The following is a 26,268-nucleotide window of genomic DNA, read 5'->3' on the forward strand; positions in this document are numbered from 1 at the left end:
GCAGGTGATACCACCAGCATAACCACTGGCACAAATATACAAGACACCATAACAAAAGGCAAAATGATATTTGAGTCTATCTCACAGTGGCTTGTAACCAAACTAAAACACTACTATTCAGGAACAACAACACAGATGAAGAATAGAGGAATGCTCACAATTAAAAGCAGTGGATATAAATGTAGCTCAAAACACAAAGTTCTCAGCGCTCATCACAGACAACTGTTAACTGTGGAAAGACCACATTTTCTGCCATAACAAGAAAGCTAAGTTAAGCCGTACTTGTTCTCTGAAACATTGAACCATTAGCAGCATATGCTACTATGCAAATGGTGTATTTATCATATTAATGCTATTGTGGTGTATGGAATAGAAATATGGGGCCAGTAATGTGATGAAATTAAAATCTTCAAACTGCAAGACGTAACTGTCAGACAAATGGCTAATGCAAGAAGAACAGGTAGCTGTAGGTCATATTTAAAAAAATTTAATATAATAATAATCATGCTACCAGAAACAGCATGAAGCTAAGAATACAACAACATACATAAAAATGAAAGAAGTACTGTTATATAGCATTAAAACTTTACAACTGTTTACCGTTTCACATTTTAAAATATCAACTTGAAACAGAAATTTAAGCACACAATAAAACTCTTGCTTGTAGAAAATCCTTTCTTTTCAGTCAGTGAACACACACAAAAAGCAAAAATTGTACATATGCAGATAGGTAGTAAATCAAGATGTTTTCTTATGTATGGTGTAATACAAATAAAATGGGTTTAGGTAGATTCTACAGAAGACACAAAATATCTGATATATATATATATATATATATATATATATATATATATATATATATATTCTATTGTATTTAAAATGATACACTCCAATAATGAAATAGTGGCTTGTGATTTTAATGTTGTAAAAGTGACAGTACAAAAATATCCTTGGATCTAATCCATACATGTACATCCAAAGCTGCTATACACAATGCCCAACACCTTTGACAATGATAGGTAAAAGATTTTTTTTTAATATTACACTACAAACAGTTCATTTTTTGTTTTCATTTCTAACAGAAAATTAGCAAAATGAACACCCAGGCAATACCAGGTTTGTCAGCTAGTAAATAAATGAAACAAGCTGCCCGACTATGAAAAAAACTTCTAACACATATGTGACTAACACAGTAAGACAAACTGAAGTAACAATCATCCACAAAATAGTGCATATCAGCACTCTCTATCAGGGTTCCCTCAGGGGAGGAGGCAGCGGCAGTGGTGCATTTGGGGCAAGCTCCCCTCTATACAATAAATGTGAAAGCGGAGCTGTAACCACAGGGCCCAGATTTTTATGATTTAAAATATCTGGAAAATTATTACAAAAATGAATTGAAAATAGTTGTAAAATAACATTGGTATTACATAAAACATACGCAATGTGAGTTATAAAATGAGCTACATAAATGTAAACTTTACAAGAAGTTGAAAGTCCAATTATAAAATGACAATTCAAAATTACTATGTTGTCCACTAAGAAATAACACTGTTTGAAGATGTGCAAATATTGTTGTGCACCCAACTTAGAGCTGCTGTAATGTGAGATGGTCAACATGCACAAATTCTCAATGAGGAAACATCAGTTTTGGGGCAACACATGCTTGTATCCAGGAAAGCTTTCAACATTTGATAAAGCAACTGAAGTGTACACTTTGCTATATTTCATTAGTTTCAAAAACATCTAAAAAAAGGAACATACGAATATCGATATTTCACAGATGGATATTAGGATATTACATTTGGTACAATATCGATAAAAAATATCGATATTTTTGTTTTAATATTCATATATGATACAAGTTAACAACAGCAAGTGAGGCAACAGTGACAATAAATCATCACTTTATTCTCAACGTCTAATAATACATTCTTGAGCAACAATGTTGTGTTTTTCCTAGACACACATGCATTGTTGTTCTTGCAAATATTAAGAAGAGTCAACTATTGTATCACTTTAAACACATATAAAAATGAAGTAGAATCTTAACATTATCTTTGCAAAATTAAATACAGTACAGTATCTTTATGATGAAAAATGTATAAATTTATAATGTATAACCAATGCATGCGGGATTTTAGTATTTGTGAACAATGTGTAGCTCATAAGGAAAGAAAGATTACAACAAACTCTGGGCACCACTTACAGGCTGTAATAAAACAACAAAGCTGCTGACTAACTGACTGACTGACTGACAAAACTACTGCATGTGTATGCCATCGCATTAAGGAGGATATCCATGGTGAGAGTTCTGTCTTTGATAATGGTGTCTTCCTTGAGGACAGAAAAGGCAACCTCCAAGTTCCCACCTTACTAACTGCCCACATCATCATAAACCTCATATGCCTATCAGTATAACAAAACACTTGCACAACAAAATATACCCAGCAAAAGCTTACTCCTTCAAAATTCAATAATGGTTAACAACTGTCAGGACCTGTCAGGGATAACATAGCAACACATCATGTTATATTTCAAGTAGTACACTGTGTTTTTACATAGGACCAGAATTTTCTTGGGTGCATGGCCAGATCTTTTGCTTACGGCAGAGGTAGCTGTTATAAGCTTTGCATATAGATCATTTCACAGATGCATGAATTTCTTCTAACCTTTGCCACCTGTCATAATTTGTGCATTCTCTTTTGGTCCGACAGTGCAACAGCCTTTGCTTCCTCAGCATATTCTGAATTTCATTATTAAACCATGGCAGGTGTTTTCCATCCTTAATCCATTTACTAGGCACATACTTCTCCAGAACACAATTTACAATCTGCTTAAACTTTACCCATACTTCCTCTACATCAGTCATACTGGAATTAAAAGATGTCAATTCATCATCTATGTGAGATGCTAACAACTGCATATCTGCTCTTTCCATCAGAAATACTTTCCTAGCCTTCTTCACTTCAGTAACCATAGTCACTGTGATTATTATTATTATCATTAATCCTTGTCTCTATACCGACACTGTTAATAAGGTGAGGCCTGTCTGTATCAGCAGGGTCCAAAATATTTCCATTGCTTGTGGGCTGTTGAACTAACTGGTCAAGACAGTAAACTGCTAGTTTGCATTTGTCTTCAACATCCGTTGCTCACAACATGTTATTAGTGCTGTGCATGTTTGAAGAATACAGTTAAATGGATGACCCACGTGTGCTTACAGAAGTGCAGCCAGAAGAAGATACATCAGAGGTAGAGGAGTTGAATGAACAACAGAGAGGCGAAATCACTAATGCTATCAAATATGCCAAAAAGTTACTTCATGATTTAAGTCTTCTAACAAATACACTGCCCAGGACGATCTCTGCTAATTCAATTGCAATTGGCAATGAGATATGTATCGCAATACAAGACCTATTGACCGAGAGACATATCATCGATGGCGATGAATTAATAAGCATCACCGAAGAAGACTGAGTGCACGAATATGAGGCAGTAAGTTTCACTTTTGTGGGATGTTCTCTTTCTTGCAGACGAATCAACATAATATAAACCTATTTACTTTGCAGTATACGGGAGTAGAGGGAGATGGCAATTTCATCACCAACAAATTCGCACATGAACCTGCAGATTATGTGCCTCCATCCTATAAAAAACGAGCAATCGCTCTTGCAGTAGCTCATCTGAAATTGAGCCTAAGGAGTTTGCAATCCCACGGTGTCTCTCAATTAAAACTTAAATCAATGCTTTATCAATAGAAAGAGGATGTGAAATGAGGTGGAACTCGTCGTGACGAATGGAAAACTATTGATCATGAGACATGTGAACAGATCATCAAAGCAAGACAGAATTTGGAACAGGTAAATCATATCAAAATATATGTCATACACCTTTTAATAGTCCGCCCCCGGTAGCTGAGTGGTCAGCATGACAGAATGTCAATCCTAAGGGCCCGGGTTCGATTCCCGGCTGGGTCAGAGATTTTCTCTGCTCAGGGACTGGGTGTTGTGTTGTCCTAATCATCATCATTTCATCCACATCGACGTGCAAGTCATCAAAGTGGTGTCAAATCAAAAGACTTGCACCTGAAGAACGGTCTACCTGACAGGAGGCCCTAGTCACACAACATTTACATTTACTTTGTAAGAAAGAGACTGGCTTCTGAAAATAATATAATTTCTTCTGCGAGCAGGTGACAACCAGAACTTTACAGCAGTGGCTGATGATAACAGCTGTTCCACTTCTATCGGATACCTTTAATTTCATGGCCAGCTCGGCTTGGGGTGAACAACTTAAACAAAAGCATAAAATCAGGCAAAAGAAGATTATGGAGTTCATCAGTTCCAAAGAATGAGCAACGATGGAAAAAGTATTAGCAGCTGCAGAAGAATTCCACACACAAACAAAAATACTTCCTGGTAATATTAACCTTGACTGCATTATCAACACCAATCTAACGGGCTGTCAATACCAATCAACTTACAACAGATTCCTCTTGGAGAGAAAAAGATTTAAACACGCTAAGTCATTTGTACACAGCACAGTACACTCCAGCTGCGTCAGGAAAAGTGCTCCTGTACTTTTTTTTATGTATGCAGGAATCATTGGGAAAATTTGGCCCTAATGTCCAGAAAACAGTGGATGAATTAACCCTCAAATTTAAAAATGTAATTGTGTCCTGCACAAAATCAGAGAAGTTCACGAAGCTGGTGTACAAAGCCTTTTTAAAATTTGTGATTCTTCCGTACATGGGACAGGAAAAACTTCTAGATATCACTGATATGAGGGGATGATCTGACCGTATATGATGACAGCTTCGTGGATGAGAGGAAACTGTGCGCCTGCAGTGTACAAGTTATCCCACCAAAGTGCACTCCGCTTTGCCAGCCTTTTGAGATATATTTTTGCCGACAGGTTAAAATTTTCATGAAGAAAATTCAGAATGCTCCTGATTTGTTGAAGACCAACAGAACAATCATGTCCTGGGATGATTCCATAAAACTACTCTCATTATTTTTGCATCGATGCAGGACACCCGCTTTTTCAAACATGATCAAATACGCATGGTTTGCATCAATGTTAACAGATGAAAGAGAAACCCTTTTCAATGTTAATGAACAATGTTCTTAAAAACTCCGTGTACCTGCAAGACAGTCGCTTTTATGAAAATGCAGGCGATAGTGAGTAAGATTTTGTAATAATTATGTGAAAATTAATTTACTATGGCAAAACTGAATATTTCTTAATAATTTCAAATAACGTACACTGTTTACTGATATTCTGTAAAATAGATTATGAAACTAGACACAAAGCTCAGAAACTTACAGCTAACTTGTTTCTCCAACATCCATTATTACGTTAAAAGTCGGAGCTAAATATTCATCCAAACTCAGTACAATATTCGGAACACATTCAAGAAATTATGAAATGTTAATGGATGACAGAGGAAATGCAGAAACCGAATCTGAAATGATCATGAGCAGTGCTTAAAGTGAATTTGGTGTACTCTGAATAGATATCACTGGCATTCAACAACCACAGGTTATTGCACAACAAATGCATCGCTTGAACCACCCATCAGTTTGTGTCATTGAGTACTACAGGAAATGTCTTCTTAATTGGTATTTTGATTCCCTAATTCAGTAGTTGGGAGAACAATTTTCTGAAGAAAATAATGCATCTTTTGTAAGATTTTATGTTTACATCCAAAGACAATGAAATCTCAAAGTGACCTTGATATGGAAAGAATAATAGAAAGTGTCAATATATTTTATTGCAATCTTCTAGATAATTTCACTGAAGAAGCACACACATCAGTCAGTGTATGGAAATGTGACAGCAACTGAAAGATATATTGCTGAATCAAGCCTTGCCCACTCTAGTTTCAGCCCCAAAGATAGCCCCTAGCTTGCCAAAAACCACCTGCTCCATGGAAAACTGTTGAGGTACCTAATTACTATATTTATATTTTGTTTTCATTGTAGTTACTGAATGAGAAACAGTTTGACACAATTTCTGAAGTCTGTTTAAACAGTGCCATAAACATCTTTATTTACAAATTTTTTTTCTTATTTGTTGTAACAATTTTTTAACTTTTTTTGAAAGACTAATTTCAGTCGAGTAACAGAAGACTGTGAAATGATATACAGGGTGTGGCAGCGTTCATATTGTAATTTGACTTGCATAGTACAATGACGTACTGCAGGAATGCTCGCCAACTCGTGCTGCATTCATGTACTAATGAGCTGCCATTTCGAGTGTGATAGTGATACGGAACGGTGGAGTGCACAGCATTGTGCCTTTGCTGTTGAAAGTTATTTCAAGAATAACAACTCTGTTATTGCTACCCAGTGCCTATTTCGGCAACATTTTAACTTGGGACGTCATGGGAAAGTTCCAGAGAGATGGACCATTGTGAGGTGGGTACGTGCATTTCCAACAATAGGTTCTGTTTCCAATGGCAAACTGGGAAGAAGTGAAAGAACTATGTGGACACCAGAAGCTGTGGAAAATGTTAGCGCTGCACTATTGCATAGCCCAAAAAGATCTGCTTGTCGTCATGCGCAAACTGTGCATGTGTCTGATCGATCATTCAGGAGAATATTGCACAAAGATCTCCATTTTCACCCACATAAGCTGCAGATTAGTCACTAAATTAGGCCTCGCAATTGGGTTTCACATGAAACAATCTGCTTAACCATGTGTGATCTCCTTTGCCACAATCCACAAATGTTGCATGCCATCCTGATGTCAGATGAAGATCATTTCGAGTTATGTGGTTCAGTAAATAAACAGAATATGTGTTACTGGAGTGATGTAAACCCGCATGAACTGCACATCTAGCCCCTGCACAGTTCTCATGTCACAGTGTGGTGTAGAGTTGCTTCCTTTGGGATTATTGGCCCTTACTTCTTTGAGGATGACAGCAGTGTGGCTGTAACTGTCACCAGTGAACGCTACCTAAAGATGCTGCAAGACTTTGTTCTTCCCCAATTAGGTATGGTGGATGTGGAACAATTATGGTTTCAACAAGATGGAGCAACCTTGCATACAGCCAGAATTTGCATGGATTTCTTGCGACAGACATTTCCCGGTAGAGTAATTTCCTGTTTTGGTGACATTTCCTGGCTACGTCGCTCACCTGACCTTCCATGTGCAGACTTTTCCCTTTGGGACTAACTGAAGCAAAAATTGTTCTGAACATGTTGTGACACCATTCCTGAGTTGAAGGATCGCATCAGAACTGCCATTGGCAATGTCTCAGGGAATATGTAACGCCGAGTTATGGAAAGCTTCCAACACTGCCTAGATGAATGTTTTGTGCAGAGGTGCTATCATTTGACAGGAGTCATATTCAAAAAGTAATCCACGCAATTGACAATGACTTACACATTAGTAAATGGCATACCTTTAACTATTAATTGACACAAGAGGTAATAAATAAATTACAGTTATTGCCAGATTGTGTGTTTTTAATATCCTACTATGAACACTGCCGCACCCTGTATGTCATGTCTGTAGCCATCTCAGACATGTAAAAACGTGGCTAAAACGACCAATGGCAGATAATCGTCTCAATATTTTGTGTGTGGTGTCCATTCATTGAAACAAAATAAAATCACTGCAAGTCTTCTTTATTAAAAAAAAAAAATGGTACATAGTTAGATGCAGGAAGGTGTCAAGATGAATTCTGTTTAAGTAATGCACATATGTGAGGCTTTTTGCACATATTTAATAAAGATGTAACAGTATTTCAAACTAAACTTAATACTTTCAGAAAAACAGAACATTTGCATTGTCCTTACAATCAAAATTTGCAAACTATTGTGATCGACATTTGCTCTAATGAATGTATTGTGGATTATGGAATTTTTTGTGTGCTATAACTGTATAAAACAGAGTGTAAAGTATTGTTTTCACACTTTTCAATGGACTGATAGACAAAATTGTAAAATCCAGGAAACATAAAATGAAGTATGACTCACAACACCTAAAAATGAATGAATTATTCTTATTGTCATTTTGCTGATATCATTTAAAAAAAAAAAAAACACGTTTATTTATCTGAAACTGTTATTATTTGGTCTGAACACATATTAAGTGGACCTGTCTTTTGACATCGACACTGAGACACATACTGACACAGTGCTCTGTCTCAAAACGCACCTTTCCAAGAACACATGCAGAATATCCAACCTCTCCCCCATTAACTCTTTAAAATTGGACCCCTTATTAGTTAAAAGCAAAATGTTTGAAATACAGCAAATTCACTTAAAACCAATATGTTGCACACTAGACCATCTGTCAAAAAGAATACTGCACACCAGAGTATGGCATTCAATCCAGGCATTGATTGATATGAAATGAGGGTAGAGATTGTAGTTGGTTAGTCACCGATAGTTAGAGAGATAATGATGGTTGGATATGATAGATTGAAATAATAATGACTTGGAAATGAGTGATCTCAAGCTCTTAGCAGCCACAAGGCCTGCCAGTGCAACCAGACTTCATTTCTATCATACATTCCGAGGTCCCACATGTGCCAGTTTGAAGATGAATGGCAATGAAGGTAGAAATTGGTTGCCAAGGTCTGGTATGACTGGAGTAGGTGTGGGATGTCTGCTTCAGAGTGCAACTCAGTGACCCTGCTGAAATGCAGGGCATGAAACGCTTGCCCCAACACTACATTTTGTAGCACCTGCAGCTTCTCTATCTTGTCTGAAGCACCATAGGCCCTCTTGGAGCACGCTCCAAACTGAGTCAACATCAGTATTGAAATAATCATCCACAGTAACTACACAATGTAATTGTGGAACAATGTTATTAGGTGCATTCAACAAATTGCTCACTGCAATGAAAGTAAATCTGACAACCATACAGAGTTAAATGAAATGACCTGCTTCTTTTCCACATTGTTAATTTAAATCCTACTGCATTCACTTTATCAGGGAATGCCAACATTACAGCTACCACTGACTTGTGCTATCTTACTGAACCTCACTGCTGAGCTAGTGATGCCCAATACATTGGTTGCCGTACCCTTATTTGTTCTGTAGCTTGGGTAATGGTTACTACGTTTGGATGTATTTTTGTTTCAAATAAAAAGGTGTTACTGCTCAACAACAGCTGTGGGGAAACATAAGATTTGGAAATGGAGAACAGGATTTACTGTAATTAGACTGCTAGCTCGTTTTATGTTTGGAATACTGATCAGATACTAAAGGAGCACTGTAAAAACCAATAGGGGAAAATGATGTGCAGATAATAATGTCATCAAAATTTCCAAATCACATGTATGAGAAAAATGTTACGGCCCTACTTAGGTGAAAACCTGCAGGCATCCCTGCTCAGCATACTAGTGATGGCATGTATATGGTCATTACTGTCTAAAGTATATTTGGTTTCTGATTAAGAGAAGCATATACAATAGCAAGCATGGCAGCGTCCACCCAGTAGCAGACAGTCAATACAAGTTGCAGTGATGAACCAATTTACAAATGCACACAGTTTGTTACAACTGTCCAGGCAAGATAACGGTCATTCTAACATTGTGATCACATTGCACAATACAGTACCCATAACTGTAGTAAACAATTCTCTTCTACCCACTGATTCTACATATGCATCACTGTCACAGCAATACACGTCAGCAAACACGTCAATGTTTAGCGTACACCTTTCCCAGATTTCGCTCACACTGCCTAACTTTAATACATTTGTATGGTGATATTGTGCCCTTTTACGTCGTTAGGTCACAGCAGCATTGGCTTCCCCATTTCCAAATCATCTAATAATCTTCACTAAGCGAGCTTCAGTTAACACTGACTCTCCCAATGTCAAAATGGGTCTACGTGTTCATCATTTTTCTGCTGTGTCAGTCACTTATATTAGAACACTGATTGATGTCATTTGGGTCGACTTTCATGTGATGCATTCTCCACAAATTTTGGTATACTAAATTCTTTCTCCAAATGCAACACAAAAATTAATACTGTACCTTTGTTGAAGTTTCCAAATCAGGATTAGCTGTCAGTAAAAGTTTCACCATTGCTACATTGCCTTTCTCAACAGCCCAGTATAATGCTGTTTTCCTGTCCTGGAACAAACAAAACACATCTTTTACTCACATTACAGAGCATCATCTAATGTTTTAATTTAAAACTGTTACCAAAACAGGTTTCAAATTTCTATTTCATGTATTAGCTGATTCACAGTAGTTCTGCTAAATTTAATTCTTCGACCTAACATTTCTCAGCTGTATGCCATAATAAAGAACCTATTTGCCACATAATCAAGTTACTACAAATAAGTGAGCGAAGAAAAAGCTTTTGATGGAAAATATTTAAACATTTACAGCTGCATAGTATTTTTTCATTTACTTTGGTAGCACACAAGATATATTGTCTTGTATCAGTTACATAAAAACTGTAGCCTCATTCATCTGTCTCTGGCACAAGTGCTATATGATTTATCAATCATCAATAAAGAATTTTTCTGAAAGCAGCAAGTTTTCATACCCTTTTGTATGTCTGTCGACAGTCCAATACTTTTACTATTTTGCGCGTGGTCTCCTTTACTTCTAAATTATTTATTTCCAATTAAAAGAGATTTCTACTCACCACAGGAGAGGTGTGGGGCAGGTATAGCAGGTTAGGGGTGGGAGAAGGTGCTGTAGTGATGCCTGTGAGAATGTGTAGAGGTACGGTTGGGCAGGATGATTGACTGCTTAGGTGTAATATCGGAAGGTGGGGTGGAAGGGAAAGGAGAGAAGTAGACAAGGGGAAAGGACTGTGCAGGTGTGCTTGGGGCAGGGGGGGGGGGGGGGGGGATATGAGGTGTATTTTAGGCTGAAGTGGGAACCAGAAACGGATAGAGGCATGATGAGAAAGGGACTAGTGAAAATTGATGCCAGAGGGATCACGGTAACAAAGTATATGTTACACATAGAGTTCCCATGCTCAGCACCTCCTCTATGTGGAGAGGAGCAATCTATCCTAATTCATATTATCACAAATAAAAAGGAAGGTACTCTTATGCATACATCCTGCGCATTTAAGAAAAACTGTGTATGCAGTGATTATACTACTGCAACAGACACTACACTGTAACATCATCTGTTCTGAAATATTAAATGACTGAAATTCACAACAGTATCTGATCTGAACTGATGTTTGTTGTGTGATGCAAACCTGTAATCGTCTATGTGATGTACAACAAATTATGATAAAAAATAGTGAGCCTGCGTACTTGGCAAAATGATTATTTAATATAATAGTGGAAAGCCCTGGTAAAAATAATGCTAAGGGAAGGAGTAAAAATAACTACTAAGTATACAGTTAGGGAGGAGACTACATAGCAGCTGTGTGTGTGTGTGTGTGTGTGTGTGTGTGTGTGTGTGTGTGTGTGTTTGTTATGTCTGAGGAAAGGCATTGTCTGGAAGCTTGTCAATAGCTTCAGTTTTGTTAATGTGCCTCTCAACATCTGAATATACAGTGAGTGGTCACCTTTCTCTCTCTGTCCATTATAATTATCCGGGCTGTTATGCCGTGGTCGGTTGATGAATTCTGTGTCGAATCCCAACGTTTCGTCTCCGACTGCGGGAGACATCTTCAAGGGGGTCCGTAGCTCAATGGAAGGTCCAACACACCCACTGGCTCGCTACTGACAAATGTTGGGAATCGACACAGAATTCATCAACCAACCACGGCATAACAGCCCGGATAATTATAATGGACATGATATTTCCGGCCGTGAAAGTCTACATTTTAGTATATTTCTCTCTCTGTTATTCAATTAACATTTTTCAGAGACTATTACTTACAAATCGAAAGATAGAAAGATGCTAATTATGTCAATGTTTTGCATTCATATTTTGTGTAGTAGTGCCAAGACCAAAGTTATAACACTTGGTTCAAACTAAAATATTCTGCGCATTTTGTGACCAATTTGCTTCATTTAGACCAATCAGATCCAAGAAATTTTATAATGTGATCATTTTACTTACAAATCAGTTAGTTTTATGTTTTTCAAGGTTCAGAAAAGAAGTGAAAGCTAGTTATGTGAAAAATGGTACACTATTACGTGACTGCTTGTAGTGTAAGTGGTTATATATCATTATCAATGCTATACTCTTTTTTTTTTGAGAATACTTTATTAGCCAAGATCACAAATATCTGTACACTGATGTCCAGTAACATTAATGACCTGTCTGAAGACTGAATAACTACATTTTGCTGAGCAGACCACAGTGTGATGTGCAGCACGAGATTCAGTAAGGTTCTGGAAGGTACTGACATGGATGTGGTGGCATACCAACTCCAGTGCCTTTATCAGCTGCACTAAGTTTCTTGGTTGAGAATCCACAGCACCAACAGGCTGAATGAGGTGATCTCACATATTCTCGATTAGGTATAAATCTGGGGAGTTTGATGGCCAGAGGAGAATGTTAAACTCATTCTGGTGCTCTCTGAGCCACACACATACACTGCAACCAACATACACTGCACTCGAACCGTGCACATACACTGCAAGCTGTGTAGCTGTTGCTTTCTACTGTTGGTAGATGCCATTATGCTGAGCAACAAGAAACTGCATTTGAGGGTGGACACGGTCCCCAAGGATAGATGTATACTTGGGTTGATCCGTTGTGCCTTCCAGAATGATGAGATCATCCAGGAGTGCCCTCCGGCCTGGATCCTTCCAACATTTGTTGCAGGGTGTTTACTTTCAGACGTTTCACACATACACACCAATGGCCATCTGTCCAATGGAGCATAAAACGTAATTCATCCAAAAAAGGCTCCCTGTCATCACTCGATTGACGTCGAGTTGCAGTACCCGTGTGCAAATTCATCCAAAAAAGGCTACCTGTCATCACTCGATGGACGTCGAGTTGCAGTACTGGTGTGCCTTTGCCACAGCAAGGGTGTATGAACCAGGTGCTTGCTGGGGAGGTCCATATCCAGCATTGTTTGCTGATTGGTCATTGAGGACACACTGCTGGTAGCCCAATGGTTCACCTGTGTGGTCAGTTGCTCAACAGCTGCAGGCCTGTTCACCTGTACGCTTCTCCACAGCTGTCATTTACTCCTATCACATCTTGGCAGTGATTTTTGATAATGCCATTTTGCCATGCACGCTGTATTTTAACCATGGCAGCATGCAAACAGTTCACAAACCTCGCCATTTCAAACATTTCCATCCTTGGCCTGAAAGCCAATGATCATGCCCTTTTGGATGCCAGGTCCATTTCTGCATTGCAACAATGACTACACTGTTTTCCGCATCACTCCCCTGCCCCCTTCCAACACACTTTATATACCCTCCACAGCTAGGGCCACCAGCTGCCATCTGTCACTGGCTACTGTGTGTTGACATCGAACATAGGCACTGGTCACATTAATATGACTGGACCATGAATGACCAATTTTGGAAATTACATCCCAGCATAAATTCATAATTAACATCATGCAATTAACTGTCACACATTTTAATACAAATTTTACTGAAAAAGTTTATATTCTACACCGTTTGATATTATACTGTATACTGTGGTGTATAGTAATGCACTGCCTTATGCCTTATAATAAATCATTTATTACTGCACATATTTCTGCAACTTTTACTGATTTTTAGTATTCCTTAAGAGGCTGGTTAACAGTCACAGCCTACATGTAACATCAAAATGAACCATTTGACACAGTTGGTTTCTGACCAGGAATAGACTCTTCCTTTTCATCCCGCCCATTAAGTTTCCACTGATCTGAGGTTCTGGGCAACTTTTCCTAATTTTCCCCCATTTCCTAAAGCCCATCAGTCCTTTTCCTTCACATCTCTTTCTTTCCCTTTAACCTTTCTGCCAGAAGAAGGAACCACAGACTCTTGAAAGGTCGCAAATTTCAATACTTTTATACATGTTCTCTTGCTTCCCCTTTGTGAACAGTTTTTTTAACCATCCTGTTTCAATCTATTTTTTTATAAAATTGTCAACATATAAGAGGTCATCTTTGCATATAATTTCCATATTTAATTAATACATAAACACTGTTTCATACCACATGTCTTACTCACAATAACTCTCTGTCAAATGCTCAATTGAGATCAACGGCACCTCACACAGTCAACAAATGGAAATTGTTAATAACTTTTCACACTTGGAGTGCTTAAGCCCTGGTATGGGCCATCTTCAGTGTTTGGACTTGGTGACAGCAGGTATTTCCTTTATCTTGCTGTCACAACTCACAGTAATACATTACATACGTTTGGATGTAATTTTTAAAAATGGTTTTACTTGCACAGGCCTGAACACCACTTGGTGAAGAACACTCAATGTAACCTGCACCTTCTCTCTGTCAATGCGAGTGCATTTCAACATTATTTGTTATGCAAGCAATAATTTACAATGTCATATAAAGTGCATGTTCAGTCATATTTTAAGTGCATATGGCTTTGTATAATATATTTTACATGTGATTCAATGTACGGTACCATTGGTTTGGTTGCAATATTATACATATTGGAATATTTTCTTCACAGATAAATGTTCCAACACTACAACAGTATGTCATAATTATTATGGTTTACTGTAATGCGGTCATCCAAATTTTATCTTGTGCACCATTTGTGATTCTACCTGTGCAGCTCTCTGCCACAATAATTTTATATTTTTATATGTTAAATCCTGCACCATTACAACCTGTAAATTGTTTTTTATATCACTGTATATTACTATGATACAGGCACACTTACATGTGTGTTTCTTTGTTAATTTACGTCCTAAGTCTGAACTGGCAACTGGTGGCAGCTTAAGCACCTAAAAGTCTGTTTATAAGCTATCTGTCAGTCTATCTCTAACTGTCAGCAGGGACAAATTTTCTGATACTGTACTATGCGACATGTATTTTGCTACCTACTTATCATACCATTTCAGTATGCCTATTGCATTGTGAAATGATATCGGGTGTAAAAGAACAATGCCTTTATTGTGAGGTCAAACATGTTTATTTTTTTGACTGTGGATACCTTTCCATATAGCCACTTTTAATTTATCTTGCAGTAAAATTGTAGACACTACTACTTTGTACTTTGTGGTTTGTAACACAATTGCTATGCACTCTATTGTATTGTATGTGTATTCCAGTTGAATACTGACCTGTATATTTCTAAATATTTTACAGGTCTGAATACAGTAATTTTTATTTGGCAAAATTAGTTATCAATGTACACAATTTACGGTCATGCTAATGAAGTGTTCCCAAAAGACGGGTACAGCATTTACCCTTCTGCTCTCTCCCATTCCCAAGGTGCTGTAGACTTATACATGTGTGCCGCTTGTGTTTTCCTATGTATTTGACGCTGAGCTGCTGACCTATCACTGCTGCAGACGAGTTACTTCCATATCTTGGTGAATTAAAAAGTATTGAATATTTATCATACAATATTTGAGCATCTTTGCACGTTGTCATTAGGCAAGAAACCTCGTTTCAATACCTCAAATAGTTAATGAAATATGATGGTTATTAAGATTACATAATTTGCAATGTGTAAGGACAGATACAGGTGCAACATGCATACCTTCCTTCAGATATAAAAGTCAATATTCAATAGTGAAAGGAGATATTGTTCTGCTCTCAATTTTAAATAAAATTTTGGTATTTTATCTACATTTCTTTCACTGATATGTATCAGCTAAAATCAACCACACGCAAAGTTTACTCGATAAGTTTTTACCCCTGCACACTCTTTAAAATTGTGTGCAACATTTTACTTAATTTGATGCTGCACAGTAAGTATGATGCCTAACGAAAATAAATTCAGCTGTTTATCAAGTGAAAGTATCCGACTGTAAGATATGCAATTTTTTCATCTAATAGTTTTCTTAAAATCAGATGATTATCTCATCGCACAGAATCCCATCTCTCTGCACAGGCACCAGCATTAGTCGAGCAGTACAGCCATAAGAAAAGTCACCCTCAACACTGAATACAGAGGGCACGTCTGTTGCAGTGAAAGGTTTAACTTTCGATATGTTTCAGTGTTACCTGTATACCATTTCATTTCCTGTGTACATAGAGAAGTTATCCTGTATGTAATTGTGATTTAGAAATTATATGACTGTATAGAATGCTCATAATTTAAATCTCAGTGATGGGTTTGTAAATGGGCTGGGATTCATAAATTGAATCCATTATGTGCTTTACTATTTATGTCCTCTTCACAATGGTGGTCCCTTGCTTTAAGCTCCAATTGTGGCTCAACAATATGATGAGCACTGATATGCTGATTATATAACTGTGAAGGTGTATTCTTTCATTTGTGTGTAAGTACTTTATTTCAAAAAGCCAGTGATGTACATGGAATATTTATGAGTCGATATGCATTTTTCAGAATGCTACATGCAAAACTTTTTTATGTCAGTTTTCACACATAAACATTTTTCAGCAAATGCACCCAACATTTTAAATGGCAATAAACCATGGAGTGTCCAATACTACAATGAAAAATCTTACCTTTCCACTAATGTCTACATCTGCATACTTTTTCAGAAGAGCTTCAACAACCCCTCTGTGGCCTCCTTTAACAGCATGAATTAAGTTTGTGTCTCCAGCTCGATCCTGAAATTTAACCGGAAATCATCCTTAAATAGCTGACCAAAATTCACTGCCATCATGCAGACAGAAATTCCCAAATGCAATACAAGAGGTGTTATATCTATTTCTAGATAACACAATAGCAGGGACAGTGGCAAAGGGGGGGGGGGGGGGGGGCATGCCCCCCCCCCCCCCAATGGATATCATATAACACTGGATAAAATGAATTCTTAAATGAGCGAATATCTTACTGCAACATATTCAATCACTTTTTTTATAATTATGTAGCAATATAGGTTGCAATGTATTCCTAACACATTTTAATAAAAGAATAAGAGTGGCAAATAGCTTACTACTTAAACCAATAAATATCATTCAACTAAAAATAGACATCTTATTATTTATTATACACATTTTTTTACCCTGAACTCCAAAACAGTTACCAAAAACTACTTTTAAGCCAACACCAAATTTTACCAATTTCTCGGTAGAGGACTCCAACTCTCCTTTTGTTAAACCATATTCCATTCCCCCAAACTTTGGCTTATTTGCTTAGAATTGGCATGAAAAAGAAAGTTGTACACATAGAAGATTAACACACAATATACTTGGAAAACAGCTCGCTTACATGCTTCCTAGACAGTGACGTGGAGAACAGATGTGCAGTACGCGAATGCTGTTCAGCAGGCAGCTAAGTGAATTATCTTACATGACCAAGAACTGTCAGTTTCTGAGAAAGACCAGATTTTTATTTCACTGAATTCCAGTCACAATTATGTTTCAGCATTGTGAACCAAGTCCAGAAATAAACATACCTCATAAAATAATCAATTTGAACATGCTTCTGCAGAGCATACTATTTCACAACTTAATGGAATGAAACACATCACCAACAATGGTCACTGAAGTGCTACTTCACACAAGACTGATTTATTGTTAAGGCGGCAGTGGCCAGACATAAATTCCTGACTGGTAGCAGTACTGTTGCCACCTTTTAGCCATGTAGTGCTAATGGCTACAGACGAAAGCAATAGTTGTCTATAGAGCTGTAAGATCACTGATGCATTGGCACAGAAACATTTACGAAATTGTGTTATATCATCATCATCATCAGCATCATCATCATCATTTAAGACTGATTATGCCTTTCAGTGTTCAGTCTGGAGCATAGTCCCCTTATAAAATTCCTCCATGATCCCCTATGCAGTGCTAACATTGGTGCCTCGTCTGATGTTCAGCCTATTACTTCAAAATCATTCTTAACCGAATCCAGGTACCTTCTCCTTGGTCTGCCCCGACTCCTCCTACCCTCTACTGCTGAACCCATGACTCTCTTGGGTAACCTTGCTTCTCCCATGCGTGTAACATGACCCCTCCATCTAAGCCTGTTCGCCCTGATTGCTACATCTATGGAGTTCATTCCCAGTTTTTCTTCGATTTCCTCATTGTGGACACCCTCCTGCCATTGTTCCCATCTATTAGTACCTGGAATCATCCTAGCTACTTTCATATCCGTAACCTCAACCTTGTTGATAAGGTAACCTGAATCCACCCAGCTTTCGCTCCCATACAACAAAGTTGGTCGAAAGATTGAACGGTGCACAGATAACTTAGTCTTGGTACTGACTTCCTTCTTGCAGAAGAGAGTAGATCGTAGCTGAGCGCTCACTGCATTAGCTTTGCTACACCTCGCTTCCAGTTCTTTCACTATCTTGCCATCCTGTGAGAATATGCATCCTAAGTACTTGAAACTGTCCACCTGTTCTAACTTTGTTCCTCCTATTTGGCACTCACTTCGTTTATATTTCTTTCCCACTGACATTACTTTCGTTTTGGAGATGCTAATCTTCATACCATAGTCCTTACATTTCTGATCTAGATCTGAAATATTACTTTGCAAACTTTCAATCGAATCTGCCATCAGAACTACTAAGTCATTTGCATATGCAAGAGTGCTTATTTTGTGTTCACATATCTTAATCTCACCCAGCCAGTCTATTGTTTGCCACATATGATCCATAAATAATATGAACAACAGTGGAGACAGGTTGCAGCCTCGTCTTACCCCTGAAACTACTCTGAACCATGAACTTGCTTTACCGTCAACTCTAACTGCTGCCTGGCTATCCATGTAAAGACCTTTAATTGCTTGCAAAAGTTTGCCTCCTATTCCATAATCTCATAGAACAGACAATAACTTCCTCCTAGGAACCCGGTCATATGCCTTTTCTAGATCTATAAAGCATAGATACAATTCCCTGTTCCACTCATAACACTTCTCCATTATTTGCCGTAAGCTAAAGATCTGGTCCTCGCAACATCTAAGAGGCCTAAACCCACACTGATTTTCATCCAATTGGTCCTCGACTAATACTCGTACTTTCCTTTCAACAATACCTGAGAAGATTTTACCCACAACGCTGATTAGAGAGATACCTCTGTAGTTGTTACAGTCTTTTCTGTTTCCATGTTTAAAGATTGGTGTGATTACTGCTTTTGTCCAGTATGATGGAACCTGTCCCGACTCCCAGCCCATTTCAATTATCCTGTGTAGCCATTTAAGACCTGACATTCCACTGTATTTGATGAGTTCCGACTTAATTTCATCCACCCCAGCTGTTTTATTGCACTGCAATCTATTGACCATTTTCTCCACTTCCTCAAATGTGATCCTATTTCCATCATCATTCCTATCTCATTCTACCTCGAAATCTGAAACATTATTGATCGCATTTTCACCTACATTGAGCAACTCTTCAAAATATTCCCTCCATCTGCCCAAGGAATCCACAGGATTCACCAGCAGTTTTCCTGACCTGTCCAAAATACTTGTCACTTCCTTCTTACCTCCCTTTCGAAGACTGCTAATTACACTCCAGAATGGTTTTCCAGCAGCTTGACCCACAGTCTCCAACCTGTTTCCAAAGTCTTCCCAAGATTTCTTTTTGGATACTGCAATTATCTGTTTGGCTTTGTTTCTTTCTTCAACATAACTTTCTCTGTCTACCCGAGTTCCAGTATGTAGCCATTTTTGATACGCCTTCTTTTTCCTTTTACACGCTGCCTTGACTGTGTCATTCCACCAAGCTGTTTGCTTCTTCCTACTTTTACACACTACTGTTCCAAGACATTCTTCAGCTACTTATAGTACTGTGTCCCTGTACCTTGTCCATTCCTTTTCCAATGACTGTAATTGACTACATTCAACTAACTGGCACCTTTCTGAGATCGCTGTTATGTACTTGTGCCTGATTTCCTTATCCTGAAGTTTCTCCACTCTTATCCTCCTACATATGGACCTGACCTCCTGCACTTTCGGCCTCACAATCCCAGTTTCACTGCAGATTAAATAATGATCAGTGTCATCAAAGAATCCCCTGAATACACGTGTGTCCCTCACAGCCTTCCTGAATTCCTGATCTGTTATTATATAGTCAATGACAGATCTGGTTCCCCTGCCTTCCCAAGTATACCGGTGAATGTTCTTATGTTTAAAAAAGGAGTTTGTGATTACTAAGCCCATACTGGCACAGAAATCCAAGAGTTGTTTCCCGTTCCTGTTGGCCTCCATATCGTCTCTAAATTTACCCATAACCTTTTCATACCCTTCTGTTCGATTTCCAATCCTGGCGTTAAAATCACCCATGAGCAGAACACTGTCCTTGTCCTTTACTCTAACAACTACATCACTGAGTGCCTCATAAAAACTATCCATCTTATCTTGATCTGTCCCTTCACAATGCGAATATACTGACACAATCCTAATTTTCTTGCTAGACACTGTCAAATCTATCCACATCAGTCGTTCGTTTACATACCTTATTGCAACTACGCTGGGTTCCATTTCTTTCCTGATGTAAAGCCCTACACCCCATTGTGCTATTCCTGCTTTGACTCCTGACAGGTGGATCTTGTATTCTCCCACTTCCTCTTCTTACTCACCCCTTACCCGAATGTCACTAACAGCTAAAACGTCCAGCCCCATCTTACTTGCAGCCTCTGCCAGCTCTACCTTCTTCCCAGAGTATTGTGTTATACTCCAATTAAAATTATTCTGTGACTGATGTTTCACTGTGGCACATGGAAGGGGCCAGCTGCCATATGACCATAATTCTTTCTTGAAAGCAACATGCTCACTGTGTTGCCTGTTTTGCATATTGCATGTACCATCTTGTGAAGTGTGACAACACTTTCTTCATCCACTGCAACCTGTCAATCACACGTTAATTTTATTCGGAGTGTAGACAATTGGTTGAGGTGGGTGCAGTGAAGCTGCTGCATCCAGTCCACTGCAACTGTGAGGCATCTTTCTTACACTGACTAGACTACAGTAGCCTGTATTTCAGCTCCCTTTTTTGGAGGGGGAAGGATATGTATCTACTATGATTATAAACATAAGTACGGAAACTGAGCTTTTGTGTTCAATATTTTGTTTACGTGCACGTATTCTAGTTAACAATTATTCTTTGTAAGGTAACTGGATGTCTTGTATCATCGTACTGTGTACTTACACACGTCTTTAAATTGTCAACTCATTAGTTTAGCAAAAAAAACACTCATCTGAAATGGAGAAAGAAGACAATAATATTCGCTGCTTCCCTATTCATAGTAACCACCTACAGTTAGGACATTACTACATACTTAAAAACTATGTTTTGCTCTGTACTGCTGAATAATGGTTAACAACAGAGAAACTTATTTGTTGCAAACGCCCATGAGGAATTGCAAATCCAGACTCCCAATACACAAATAATTTATTGAATGCTTTTAATTCAATTTTGGAATTTCTGAGATTTAAAATTTGCTTGATAATAAAAGATATATCCCCTTTACACAAAAGTCAAGTGAATAATGATCATCTGGATATTAGTAAAAACGGAGGGTCAGATTGCTACTGACTGTAAAGAGGACACGTTATGCTGCAGACAGGCACAATTAAAAGACACTTACACAGAGCTTTCGGCCACAGACTACTTCAGCAAAAGAGAATCACACACCATTCGTACACACAAGCAAGTACACCTCGTGCACACACGACTACCACCTCCAGCATCTCGGGCAGACTTTCAATTAGAATAAATGACGACTGATACAAAAGGGTATATGTAAAAATAAATATTGAATGGGCTTACCTGAATGTTAATGTATGCACCAGCATTAAGTAATGCAACAGCTATTTCATGGAAGCCCTCCTTACAGGCTAGTGTCAGAGCTGTACATCCATCCTTGTCTAATGCATTCACATTGGGTTTATGTTCCAACAAACGATTGACAACTTCGACATGATTTCCTAATGTAGCAACAAGCAGTGGCGTCCATGAATACTGCAAACAAAATTAGCTTATAAAATTGTTTCATTGTGATGACAGAGAAGTTATTCCAAATTCCACAGTACAAAGAATTTAAAAAATATTTATTAAGAAATACCTACCATTCCTGCTGTGTCAACATTTGCTCCTGCCTTCAAAAGGGCATCCACTATTTCTGTATTTCCCTTCCTGCTGGCCCAAATAAGAGCAGTAGTACCATACTGAAATAAACACTTACAATGAACGAACACTGAATGACTGCATGTAGCATAATACCAGCACAGATTAATCTTTATGTTTGGGATTTGTGTCTGTTGAGAGTTTCTCACCTTGTCACCAACATTAACTTTTGCTCCATTCCTAAGCAACTTTTGCACTATAGTAGAATGCCCTCTGCCTGCAGCCCACAGTAGAGCAGAAAGGTGGAAGTTTCCATGAGCATTTACTTCGGCATTATGAGCCACGAGGACATCAACTACGTTATCTCGTCCTTTGTAAGCTGCCCACATGAGTGCTGTCCAGCCACCCATGTCACGGTGCTCTGTGTCGGCTCCATGCTCCAGCAGTTCCTCACAAATATCGGCATAGCCTTCCTTTGCTGCACACAGTAGTGCTGTCCAGTTGTCCTGTGAAAGGGGAAATCTGGTCAGCAAAACAGGGCATTCCACAGATGCACCTTACTTGAACTATATGCAATACAATTCAAAAAGTTGGTATTGTATACTTTCACTGACAACTTTCCCATTGTTGATTAGTCTATGCCTTCCTTCTGTAATGCTAACCCCTCATATTAATGAATTTCGATTAAAAGAAAAATTCAGTCTAATGAGTGTCCTGGAATATTCATTATTTTTACATTATGCCATCCTGATACAAAATAAACTTTGCTGAAAACAAAAAAGAGAGGAAGATGCTGAAGATACTTGCACAATGTTAAAGCATGCTGGAAATTACTGGTGGATTTTCATTCCTATTCACCAGCCCACATATTTTCTTACAAAAAATCTGTCCTTCAAAAGACACATCAGACATTATTTTCCAATGTTCCCACATTCTACATGTTTCATGTTATTTTAATGTATATGTAGAACTATAAATAACTTATATATTTATATCTGACATTTGTGCCCATTGCCAAGAGCATGATAAATTTTATGGATGGTTTAAGTTCTCATTCCTCTCCTAAGAATTACAATGAGGTAGGAAAAATCAAATAGGATCAAATAATGCCTTGTTATACTAGACTATTTATACTTTCTAGCAAAGTTTAGACCATACTGAACATTAACACCAATAAAAAAGAACTGTGTTTAGGACTTGTACTCAATATCAGAAAAGCGACTTTCAGATGTTGAGCTCTGCTATAGATGTTCAGTTTATAACCAAATCTTTCAGATATGATTCTTCATTTACCATTAAGAATGATTTCAAATAAAATCGTGTGTATGTTCATAAGTGAGCTCTGAAATATTCACTGCTTTGCAATTATTGAAAATTTGATGATCCTAGTTATCGAGAAGATAAATGCTTACAGATTGGGCGAAAAATTTTGCAAATTTTGAATTTACAGTTAAAATCACTGCTCACAATGAATGATCAACTAATGTTATATCATATCAATTAAAAATGTCTCTATATCACAAAAATCAGTAAAAACTTGCCCTTTCACCTGGAGAAGGCCACAAATGAGTAATGTACCACTATCTACAATGAGTCCTTTCCCAGAAAAATATTCCATTACATTATAGTATAAAATATATATATATATTTAAATAGAAAATAATCCTGGTAGCTCTTTGGAAAGTATATGAAATTGTACTACGAGGGTTGCCAGGAAAGTAATGCACCGCCACTTTCTTTCTTCAACAATTCTTTATTCAACATAATGAGAACTACACACATGAAAGAATGGTGTTTTATCTACACACCCTATTTTTTCACGTAACCTTCATTCCGTTCTATGGCCTTCCTCCAGCGCGAGAGGAGGGTGTGTATGCCCTGTTGGTACCAACCCTCGTCCTTGTGGTTCACTGTGTGAATCACCTCCTCTTTGTCCTCAAAATGTCTTCCACGAATGGCATCCTGTGATGGCCCAAAAAGTGAAGTCCAAGGGGGCTACGTCAGGGCTTTAGGGTGAACAGGCTCCCCGAACACTGCAAATCGTGGAGTTTCGCTGAACCGCCTTCTGATGTCCACACCCTCCGTGCCCAGTAACTATTTGTACTTAAGTTGAAGCAGATGCTCCATAGGTGTTGCACGAGTGCTTGTGAATATTCCCCACTGTTTCTTTCTCTGCAGTGCGGAATTCAATGACGGCACATTGCTTGTAATGTACATCACCTACAGACGTCATTTTGAAACTGTCCTGCAGCTACACTATCTGTCAAAAGTGACAGAAATTTTGTGCAGTCATTCAGGAGACTTCAAATTACACATATATAACATTTTGCATCCATAGCATTGTTTTCGGCTGAGGAAAAAAATGCGGTGCATTACTTTCTGGGCAAACCCTCGTACAATAAAATATCCTGGGCCACAATGTGTATTTGCTCTGAAAATATGTAACTGCACCATGTTTTAAGTTACATTGTTGAACTATCATAATCATCAAAACATGATTATCATTATCAAAAATTATTATTACTATTATTACCACCATTATTATCATCATCATCATCTTCGTCATTATCTAGATACCTGTATTTTTCTGAAATGACTTTTATGAAATTTCTGTTTAATTACTCACCCCATCTTCAGCATTAACCTCTGCTCCATGATTGATTAGCTCCCGAACAAAATTAAGCTTCCCTTTTGTTGCTGCAAAAATGAGAGCTGTTGTTCCATTCTGAAACAAAGGAATCACAAATGGGGTTAAGGAAAGACATAAAATCACAGCTACAAAAATGATCACATAACCACAACTAATAATACCTTTACTGCTACTGCTGCTACCACCACCAACAATAACAACGATACTTCTTCACACAGACATTTTCTAATTCCATTTGGAGTAACTGCTCATCTTACATGGCAATTTCTACAAACTTCCATGACAAATTCTTTCACTTTAATTTCAGAATAAAATGTGAGTGATGACTCATTACAATCAGTATACTTCTTTTTATCATAAATATGCCCAATGTTGAGATAATCTATAGATATGCTACATGTTACATGTTTTCTACACAGATAGGCATATATTTGGGACAATGTTTATTTTACTGTGTCCTGCAAACACTTCAAACTGGCTCACCTACAAGAATACAATCAGATCCATGGTTTCCTCACTAATTTGCCTTCAACTTCCCTTCTTCCACCATTATAATATAAAAAAAACTTATTTTGAATTCAGGGATGTGGTTTCCAACATTCAATAACAACACAGAGCTCCGTATTTATTTGCAATTCAAGTAATGACATTACTTGTTAAAACAATGCAGTAAATTGTAGTATTACCTCAGCAGTTGTAACTTTTAGTGTTCTTTCAAACTCACACCATCCCATCCCCCACACTAGGAGATGTAAATAGAAAAAACTGAAGGAAAGAAGATTAAAATTTAGCATTCCATTGCCATTGGTTTTATTACAAATGGAGCACAATTGGGCCAGAATGTGGAGGGAAATTGGTCACAAACTTTGAAAAGCGATTTTTGGAAATAACGGAACTGAAAGCCAAATGGAAATTTTAAGCTGCTACTCCTGAATACCAACCCAGTGCTTGACAAGAGTCTCTCTTGGTCAGGAAAAGGGTAGTAATAAACAGAACGAGTCATTTTTAACCTGAAAACTTCTTGAACACATACTCTGCATCAATGTCTTGTTTCTCGAAAGTCATGAGTATAAATTTTGTTGGAAATTAAGCAAAAACTTTCTCAAAATCTATGGTTCTCATATGATGTAGAAATTTGTAGTCATTGCTCCATCATAGACTTTAATTCAAAACTTGAAGTGGTCCAGTCTGGTGCATCAACTTTTAAAATCAGTTTGTTCTTCTGTTTGAATAAAATAGAATGTGTATTCTATGTCTATGTGATAATTTTAGTATATTGTGCAGAGGAGGTTTTTTTCATGTCTTGGTCTGCTTGCTTTCTTGTGAATTAGAATTACTGCCACACTGTTCCTACGCTGGAGAGCTGTCTTCATCTGCAGCCATTCTGTAAATAATTTATGAATTCATTTTGTGTTACTTTGCCTCAAACATTAATCATATCTATTGAAACACCACCATTTGTGGATGCCTTACTTTTCTTATTCCGGATGGTGTATACATATGAAACGAAATTACTTCTGGAATCATCTTTTTAATAGTAACTATCTGTGTTTCTGATTTATTGCTTTAGCTACAAAAAGATTTTTAAGAAACTGGAATC

General features: G+C 37.7%; 1 protein-coding gene across 6 annotated transcripts in view; it reads right to left on the minus strand.

The window, feature by feature from the left end:
* The window catches only part of LOC126176126 (kinase D-interacting substrate of 220 kDa), a 407,030-nt gene that overhangs the window by 63,131 nt on the left and 317,631 nt on the right, over nt 1-26,268 (minus strand). For all 6 annotated transcript variants that reach the window (XM_049923291.1, XM_049923274.1, XM_049923298.1 and 3 more), the window contains exons 3-8: nt 24,645-24,743; nt 22,228-22,524; nt 22,021-22,119; nt 21,722-21,913; nt 16,509-16,613; nt 9,998-10,096 (exon numbers count right to left, since the gene is read on the minus strand). In XM_049923291.1, the coding sequence (XP_049779248.1) occupies nt 9,998-10,096; nt 16,509-16,613; nt 21,722-21,913; nt 22,021-22,119; nt 22,228-22,524; nt 24,645-24,743 (891 nt within the window). The remainder of the gene's footprint in view (nt 1-9,997; nt 10,097-16,508; nt 16,614-21,721; nt 21,914-22,020; nt 22,120-22,227; nt 22,525-24,644; nt 24,744-26,268) is intronic.

The sequence above is a fragment of the Schistocerca cancellata genome, chromosome 1, assembly GCF_023864275.1.
Source record: "Schistocerca cancellata isolate TAMUIC-IGC-003103 chromosome 1, iqSchCanc2.1, whole genome shotgun sequence".
NCBI classification, from domain to species: Eukaryota; Metazoa; Arthropoda; class Insecta; order Orthoptera; family Acrididae; genus Schistocerca; species Schistocerca cancellata.